Source organism: Theobroma cacao, chromosome 3 (genome assembly GCF_000208745.1).
Source record: "Theobroma cacao cultivar B97-61/B2 chromosome 3, Criollo_cocoa_genome_V2, whole genome shotgun sequence".
NCBI lineage: Eukaryota > Viridiplantae > Streptophyta > Magnoliopsida > Malvales > Malvaceae > Theobroma > Theobroma cacao.
Genome location: NC_030852.1, coordinates 27623901 through 27633769, shown reverse-complemented (window position 1 = coordinate 27633769; position 9869 = coordinate 27623901). Strand labels below are relative to the sequence as shown.

Below are 9869 nucleotides of genomic sequence, written 5' to 3'. Positions count from 1 at the left end.
TTAATAGGGTGTTCAACTAAGTAAATAAAATCGTTAGTTTGAAAAAACAATGGATCTGAAATCTTGATTTAAGTCAAAGTTTTGTTCCCTAAGTCGATTTTTGATTTGAAAATTATATATTATTTTGTTAATTAAGTATAAATGAAATTAAGTCAATATGATTTGATTCGTGATATAAACTCAACAGTGGACTTTAATAATAACATAATTTAATCAATTGAATTGGTATCACTTATTTATGATATTGTTAGATGTACTTCTTAAACTCAAACTGATAAGTCCAATTTAAATTGAACTGAATTTTTATGAATGGTGTAACTGAAATGTAATAGCAATTTTTTTTTTTCTAACCGAAAACTGAAAAAGTAAAATATCTCCACCTTACACGATAAAAAAACCAAAAAAAAAAGTGTAAATGCAAGATATTTACACTTCTCAAAAAAGCGCGGGCCGCTTTTGACTGATCTGTTAATGAGGCTCGCGAGTTCGCGGCATGCACGTTTTTGCAAAACTGATAAAAAAAATAAATTAAAATAAGAAAATAACAATAATAATAATAATAATAATACAAGCGAAACCAACCTAATGCAACAAACTGTTATCCTTCGTGTCAACCTTGAACGCACCATTCCCGCGAAACCTCACTCTCTTTTCATCCCAAAATAATTTCCCAGATTTTCTTCTCCTTCCTCGAGTTTAGTTTTTAAAAAATGAATTAAATTAAAATTTTAAAAAATATCATCTCTTCTTTTTGTAATGGGACGATGATCATAAGTGTAATAGCACGCTCTTCATCGCAGCGCCGTAAATGAAAAACGACATGTCGTCGACGGATAGAAATCAAAATCCAACGGCCACACCGACGACGACATCGTCATCATCGTCAATGACGAAGCTCCGTAAGATCCCTCCGATCCCTATTCAGCGGTCCCAACGGAAACCAGCAGAGAAATCAGAAGGTAGCGGAAGCAGCAGCGACGATGCGGATGAAGTTGATGACAATGAAGTCATCTACGAAGAAGAAGAAGCAGAAGAAGAAGATTTTGGCTTCGGTAGCTACGATGAGAACGTATTAGTTAAACGAAACATGCGAGGCGACAATGATTCGACGATAATTTTAGCGTCTACTCTAGGATTAAACCACATTAGAACAAGATCCAATCCACTGCCGTCTCCTCTCAGGTTCTCTTCCTCCGCCGGAACGCCTTCCAATCTTGGACATGTAGATAGTAAGCTCGGAAGCGTCTCTAATAAGGAAAAGCTGATCTCTGGAATGGAAGCCTGCACTTCTCATTCCAACCATAGCCCCATTGATTATCAAGGTACCGATCACTTTCTTCTCGAAATATATGTATGTATGTATGTACGTATGAATAAAAATTGAATAACTTTTCTAATTTTAATTTTACCTTTTTGTTTTTGGGGGTGATTCTTATTATTATTCTTTTAAACTCTCTTGAACAAGGTGAAGTTTGAAATCTTGTGGAATATACGTACCCATGATGGAAGAAATCAAAGATAAGAAGTATGATTGAAGTATTTTTTGAAATGAATGAATAACTGATTTGGTTTTCTTGGTGATTGCTTGGGTGTTTATAGAGGAAAAAGTTGCATGGAGCACTCAATCAAAATCACTAAGGGTTCCATCACCACTCAATCCGGGGTTAGAGGTAAATTGATTAGAGGGTTTTTTTGATGAATTAGACATTTTAGATGGTACTATGTTACACAGGCTTTTCCTTTTTTGGTTTTATTCTATTTTTGTTTATGGTGGAGTAATCATGTTGCTTTTGCCAAGAAAATGCAGTCACCACGTTTCCAGGCTATAATGCGTGTTACCAGTGGGCGGAAGATGAAAGCTCCTGATGTCAAGAGCTTCTCTCATGAGCTTAATTCCAAAGGAGTACGGCCTTTTCCTCTTTGGCAGTCTCGTGCTCTCGGCCACATAGAGGTTACTTGTTTTTTTTTTTTTTTCATTGAAGCGGAACAAGAAAAAAGCAGTACAAATTATACCAGTTATTTAATGAGCAATTCTGGATTAAGTCCTCAACTAATTTGTACAAAGATCTTTGTTCCTCACAATGGCTTCAAACGCAATTTAAAAGCTTCTGTTTCGGTGCTTGTGAACTCTACTTTTAATTTTTTTTGGCAGTTTCTTGCTTTTGGTTTATCTTATTGTTGAGCTATCTTACGTTCAGAAATGTATTTAATGAATCCAATTTTCAGGAGGTTCAGGTGGCAATCAGGGTGAAGTTTGACAGATTGAAAGAGGAAGTGAACTCCGATTTGGCTGTTTTTGCTGGAGATTTGGTGGGGATGCTTGAAAAGACATCAGAGTCTCATCCTGAATGGAGAGAGAGTGTGGAGGATTTGCTCCTTGTAGCACGGCGTTGTGCAAAGATGCCGGCTTGTGAATTCTGGGTCAAATGTGAAGGCATTGTTCAGAATTTAGATGATAGACGACAAGAGCTACCAATGGGGATCCTCAAACAAGCACACACGCGGCTGCTTTTTATTCTTACCAGATGCACCCGGCTTGTGCAGTTCTATAAAGAGAGTGGTTATGTTGAAGATCACATTCTGGGGCTTCACAAACTTAGTGATCTTGGAGTTTATCCAGAACAGATGTGCGAATTTGCACAGCAGAATATTAGTGGTCAATTAAGTGGTGGGAAGGAAGTAAGTGAGAAACAGAGGAAGAAATCACAGAGGCAAGAGAAAAGCAGTTTGATGATGAGACAAGATCATGTTGATCAACATGTAAGTAATGCAAATGAAAGTGCAGAGGTTGACACTGCCACAAGTGGTGATTCAGCTGCAAGCAGCTATAGGATGTCATCCTGGAAGAAACTTCCATGTGCAGCTGCGAGAAATCGTAAAGGACATGACACTACTGATACAAATTCCAAAGATAGATCAGAACAATCTCAAGCTAAGGATGAAACTCCTAGAACTGAAACTCTTGAAACTCCATCAGTCTATCATCCATCTTCTAGAACAAAAAAAACTTCTTGGCCTTTTTGGGGTGATCATCACAGTGTAGCATATGAAAATTCGATGATTTGTCGTATTTGTGAGGTTGAAATACCAGTTGTACATGTGGAAGAGCACTCTCGAATATGTACCATTGCTGATAGATGTGACTTGAAAGGCTTGACTGTAAATGAACGGCTAGAAAGAGTTGCAGAAACCCTCGACAAAATTCTTGTATCATGGACGCCAAAAAGTACACCCAAAAGTACAGACACTCCACGTGAAAGTTTTGAGGCTACAAGAGTTTCTACATCAAGTACACATGAAGATATTGATGACTTGTCACCAAACCGTAGCAGTCATTCACGACGATGCTCCGAAGACATGCTTGATTGTGTTCCTGATGTTGATAATGCATTTGTTATGGATGACCTGAATGTTCTGCATCATGTATCATCTGAAGCGCATTTAAATCTAGCCACACCTGATCTAGGCACATCATCAGGAGGAAGCTTGACACCACGATCACCATTGTTAACTCCAAGAACTAGCCAGATTGAATTGCTGTTGAGTGGACAGAGAAGAATAACAGAGCTTGAGAATCACCAACAGGTCATCCTTGTCATAAGTTATATTTCTGTGTGCTTAAGCTTGTGTTGAATCAATATTCTGTTAATAAGTGTTCAGCATGCCCTTGCTAATTTTATTTCCAACATGAACCCTATTGTTTGCTTCCTTGCTTAATGTTGATTTATTTATCTATATGCAGTTTTGATTCTACATCATAATCACAATGGTCTGACTTACTGTTTAATTGTTTATTTGCTGTTGAGAAATGTCAGCTTTTCATTTTTGCTGTCTGCAATGACTACCATCAAGTTTTATTTTCCTTTTCAAATAACTAGTTACAGTGATATTCTGTTTTGCAACAATAAGCTTCTCAAACTAAGACATCCACATTCTTTACTATTATGTGATTTTGTATACAGAGACCTTATGACCATCACTTGCAATTGATTTGGGTGCTCAAGTTGCAAATTCTGATGTTGATTTTAGAGTTTCTTTTGTTATAAATTTACAGATACACAAGTTGCTAGATACTGCTCGTTCTGTTGCAAATGCAAATGATTGTGATTACAGTACATTAGAGTATATGCTTGAACGACTGGACGAGCTAAAATATGCCATCCAAGATAGGAAGGCAGATGCCCTTGTTGTAGAAACTTTTGGAAGGCGTATAGAGAAACTATTACAGTAAGTTAACTTCTATTCCAAGATTTATAGTCATATATTTGTTTCTTTTTCAGTTTATTGATAGCTTCTAATCAGTAGAATTTATTGCCAAATCTAAAAGATGAACTTTTAGCCTATGTTTCCATTACCATTTCATTTGTTTAATAACATTTATATTGACTGCTTTTTATTCTATAACCACCCATACGTTCTCTGATCTATATGATTATTTTTTTAATTATAGGGAAAAATACGTGCATCTTTGTGGGCAGATAGAGGATGAAAAAATTGACTCATCAAATCATATGGCTGATGAAGATAGCCCAGTAGATGATGATACAGTTCGTAGTCTACGTGCAAGTCCTATCAATCCATGTGGTAAGGATCGAACATCTATAGAAGATTTTGAAATAATGAAGCCAGTCAGCCGAGGAGCATTTGGGCGAGTTTTCCTTGCTAGAAAAAGGGCAACTGGAGACTTATTTGCTATAAAGGTCAGTGTGTATGTAAGCAGAAAATGGTTGATACTTACAGATGCATTTTTCATGTAATTGTTTGTAGTAACTAAATGTTATTTCTACTCATACAGGTTTTAAAGAAGGCAGACATGATTCGTAAAAATGCAGTTGAAAGTATTTTGGCTGAGCGTAACATCCTAATTTCTGTCCGCAACCCTTTTGTGGTGAGCTTCAATATTACAATTGTTTTAGTGTATGCAGTTTGTGTATATAACTTGCTGATATGAATTCATCTGATCATTGAACAGGTCCGTTTCTTTTACTCCTTTACATGCAGAGAAAACCTTTACTTAGTCATGGAGTATTTAAATGGTGGAGATCTTTTCTCTTTGTTGCGAAATCTAGGCTGCTTAGATGAAGATATGGGGCGTGTATATATTGCAGAAGTTGTAAGGGCCACAATTATATCCTGCTTTTTATAAGATATGTGTATCTGCGTTGGCCTCAATAAAATTCTCACAATGGTACAAATAGTTTGTTTTATATTTCTCAGGTTCTTGCTTTGGAGTATTTGCATTCTTTAAATGTCATACATAGGGACCTGAAGCCAGACAACTTGTTGATTGGCCAAGATGGTCACGTCAAGGTCAATAGCTTTGATTTTATTTATCACAAAGACAAAATCATTGCAACATAAAGATAAACTAGGCAATATTTTATTTTGCTTGCATTGTTGGAACCTCTTCTAATTTTTTGATGCTGCCATATGAGAAAGTTACTCATCACTTCTCACAAAGCTCTATCCTTTCTGTTACAGTTGACAGATTTTGGGCTCTCAAAGGTTGGTCTTATCAACAGTACAGATGACTTATCAGGTCCATCACTTGGCAGTAGTGGATTTCTGGAAGATGATGAACCCGAAGAACAACCTTCACTAAAGAGAGAACAGCGTCAGAAGCATTCAGTTGTTGGCACCCCTGACTATTTAGCGCCGGAGATACTTCTTGGCATGGGACATGGTCAGCCGCTATCTGCAAATCAGATAACACATTTATTATGAAGTTCAAAATTTCCTTCCTTTTTTCTTGGCTTGAGTATTTTTAGTTCTTACAGTGTTTTCTCTGTAGGTGTAGCTGCTGATTGGTGGTCTGTAGGGGTCATTCTTTTTGAACTACTTGTAGGTCTTCCTCCATTCAATGCTGAAACCCCACAGGTAGGACATCCAAAACTTAAAATGATTTTGGATAACAGTTATTTATATGAACGAATTGGTCTTCCTCTTTTTGATCAGAACATTGCTTTTTTCTTTTTCGAAAGGAGTACTGAGGCATTTTCACATAATTCAAACCAGATTTGTCTGGTTCATTATATATCAATTTTAAGATGGATTGTTCCCTCCCCTCCCACCTTTTTTTTTTACGGTGCTCAGAAATATTTTCTCTGGCTTAGTTTTTCACTGCTCACTAGCTTCTATAAGTACAAATTCATTCATGTAACCTGAGCACTTGATGGGCATTGTTCATTCAGATAATAAACTAGCATTGGAAGCAAAGATACATAAAATGGATAATTGAGCACACTGGCATGTTGAGATAAAAAATAGCTGGTGTGGCAACAATATTCTTGCTTTTAGCCTTGATTAAACAAACACTTAAAACATATTTAAAACACTAAATAAAATTTTCAAAAAGAAAATGAGTGACAGAGGATTTTGAAGCCATGCTTTCATTGCCTCACTTCTGTTTGAAAGTTTTGAAGTTGTGATAGGTCTAAATTTGAGTTAATTTGTTTTCTCATATGGCTCATAGTATGAGGATGCTAAAATATTATCGTACAATGTAAAACACTACTCCCGGACTCCAGACTATAGATCCTCAAATTTGCATAGATTTTTTTCGCTCGATCAATGAAAAATTTTTATTTAAGTATCAAAAGCTGATACAAACACTTGGCAAGGCAAGAGACATGAGGAGGTAGAAGCCCAAACAGGGGTTCACCTTCCTAAAGCACGCCCAAGGAAAAAGACATCAGCTTATAAATATCACCTGAAAACAAATTCGCATAGATACCTCTGATAAGTAAGAAGATGAGGAAACCCTGCCGATCATTTTCCAATGAATGGTTCTTTAAATAATTTTAAAACCCACCTTTAGACATTACATCCTCATAATTATAGTATCCTGCAAAATTGAATTTCTATGTTATCTTATCTGCCCTATAACCCTTGGATGTGATCGCAAGGATTTACTCCTAAGTTCAATATGTGGATATCCTTCAATTTAAATAGAATCCCCTGAACTTAGGATATTTTTCCATTTTTAATGTTCTATCATTGATAAAGTGGTCATGGATTGACATTATTACTACTTTGTCTTGCTGATTACAGCTAATTTTTGACAACATAATGAATAGATATATACCCTGGCCCAAGGTACCAGAGGAGATGTCGTATGAAGCATATGATCTGATTGACAAGTAAGATTTACAAACAAATGTTTCTGCAATTTATGGATGTTGACCTTGGAGTAATGTTCATGATATCTGTTATCTATCATGAAGATTGTTACGATGTCTTTTGCTGGAAAGACAAAAGGGAATTCCGTCATTGTCCTATTGACAGTATGTACGGTCAAAATTCTGAGTGCATTAATTCCTCGAAGTAGGTTCAGTGTTACTAAAATCTTCGTTGCATGATGGTGACAAAATAAGTGTTGCACTAGTACAGAAAACTTCAATGTATGAGCATCTTCCGAAGAGCATGACCATAAACTAAGTGGAACGCACCTAGATGGCCGTGCCTAGTTGGTGACTAAACTTTAGTTAAATGTATGACTGAATCCATATATAGCTATTTTCTTGGCAGTTTTTACTGTCCTTAAACTTTCTCTTAGCGTTCCATCTTGCATCACATCTGATGATATTCAACTAAATAGAAATGCAAGAAAGGCTTCATCCTTTCTTCAAAAGAAAATTAAAACAAGAAAAAGAAGAAAGAAAGAAATGCTTCTCCTTATATGGCAGTATTATTTAATGACAACAGTATATGGCATCCATTAAAACAGTATTGACACCAATGTTAGTTATAGTGTTGATTTGGTTATAGAGGCCCTTCAACCCTGCTGTGGTTTGAGGAATTGTGTAAAAGATTTCCTTATGCTTAAAACCTTTTGTTTTACTCCCTTTCAGATTGTTAACAGAAAATCCAAGTGAAAGGCTAGGATCTGCAGGAGCCAAAGAGGTAATCACTTAATAGCCACTAGCAAAGGCTTCTATGTATAGAATTCACAATAATATTAAAGCTCATTGAATATTTCTGACAGGTGAAGCAACATTCTTTCTTCAAGGATATTAACTGGGACACACTTGCAAGACAAAAGGTCTCCTATTTTAATTTCATCATCCTTTAAAACAGTAACTGAGTTGGACCAAAAGTAAAAACGATTTGAGATTTACATATTTGCAGCACTTAGTGAGGTTCTTTACTGGGATGCAGGCTATGTTCATACCATCAACTGAAGCACATGATACAAGTTACTTTATGAGCCGGTATATATGGAGCCCAGAAGATGAACAAGTTCAAGGAAGTAGTGACTTTGATGACATGACTGACACTTGTAGCAGCGGTTCACTCAGCAACATGCAGGATGAAGATGTATGTGTAAATTTAAGATTTTTTTAGTATCTGTTTATATCTTTTCCACAAGGAGCTACACTGGATGGCACCATGATTTGATGATGTCTGTGCTACATAGAGCAAATCAAGGATGCAATTTCTATGTTCCATATATTTGGTTATAAAAGGGTTTAGTTTCAATAGTTGCTAGGACATAGTTGGTTGAAGAGATTTCAATAATGATCCTTTTTATGTGGAAAAAAATGCTCCTATCCATAAACAGTTACATGGACTAAATAACATTATTTGTGTTTAAAAGAGAGAAGACTGAATAAGTTTGAAGAGTTATGATTGCCATATCCATCATCTTAAGAATTGCCCAGATATGCTTATTTAATTGGAAACAATCACCTATGTGACCGTTATCTTTTTTCATTGTGAGAATTCTAACGCTCATGAAACAGGGGGATGAATGTGGCAGTTTGGCGGACTTCAGTGCCCCAACCCTTGCTGTGAAGTACTCATTTAGTAATTTCTCATTCAAGGTGAGAATGACTACTACTGCTATTTATCTATTTCCCTTATAACTTGGCAGATGGAAATGAAAAATTGGATGTCATTTTAGATGATCCCTGCACATTAAAAAATGGGTTTATAAGACTTTGTACTTTTATCTTCAAGCATTATCGTATTGGTGCACGGAGTAATTCTATTTGATCCCTAGGGATGGAGGGAGAACAGTTGTCTTTGTGAAAAAGAAAATAGAAATTGTATATTACTAATGCTGCAGTGTTTGTAGAATTCACTGGAGTTTTTATTTTCACAGAATTTGTCTCAGCTGGCTTCTATCAATTATGATCTGGTCGTAAAGAGCGCCAAAGAATCAGCAGAAGCCCCCAAACCGTCTGTGCCATGACCGTGAGTTGGCAAATGTGTATATCTGATTACATTATTTGTTCATCTGTTCCCTCATGTGTCAGTTTCACCTTTGACACAATCGCTTTCATCTATGAATCCTTGAGGAAGAAATTATTCTGACCTGACAAGTTCAAGACGAGGTTCATCCGGGGCTCCAACCGGAAACGGAGCTGATATCTTATTTTCAACTAAGAGGTCCAAGACGAGGTTCAATGTGGGCTCCAACCGGAAATGGAGCAGTTGATTTTTCTAATCAGCATACAGTACAAATGAATTGCCGAAGCCTGTGATATTACATCAATTCTGCACTCTCTCCCTCCCCACCTTTTTTGGTTTCCCTAATGTTATGATCACCTTTTTTTTTTTTTTATGTATATAATTTCTATGCTTTTTATTAGATAATTAATGAAACCTTCTTCACGAGCTTATATGCTGCTATTTCATTGTTATCTCCTCTGCATATCTTGTGGTTCTCTAACTTGACAGGTGGCAGGCAGTAAGAACATAACTCTTCACCAACATTAGAGGTCAGGTCAAGCAGCGAGGAGCTGCATGCAGCAAAAGAGGGGTTCAAAGTAAGTAGTCTTTGTCGCTCAAATTACACATCGTGAAGCACTAATAAATAAGTGAGCATTCATCACTTAACTTTAAGGGACATGACACCCAATTAAACA

The 9869-nt window shown here is 36.4% G+C and overlaps 1 protein-coding gene across 1 annotated transcript; it reads left to right on the top strand.

Moving 5' to 3' along the window:
• On the top strand, positions 809 to 9611 carry LOC18605384 (probable serine/threonine protein kinase IRE). The gene is made up of 17 exons (XM_018117383.1): positions 809 to 1322; positions 1600 to 1670; positions 1808 to 1951; positions 2227 to 3585; positions 4055 to 4227; positions 4451 to 4700; positions 4796 to 4888; positions 4973 to 5113; positions 5218 to 5310; positions 5482 to 5683; positions 5792 to 5877; positions 7051 to 7139; positions 7851 to 7902; positions 7985 to 8041; positions 8158 to 8316; positions 8742 to 8822; positions 9104 to 9611. Exons 1-17 carry the CDS (start codon positions 809 to 811, stop codon positions 9191 to 9193), a joined length of 3654 nt encoding a protein of 1217 aa, XP_017972872.1. The 3' UTR covers positions 9194 to 9611.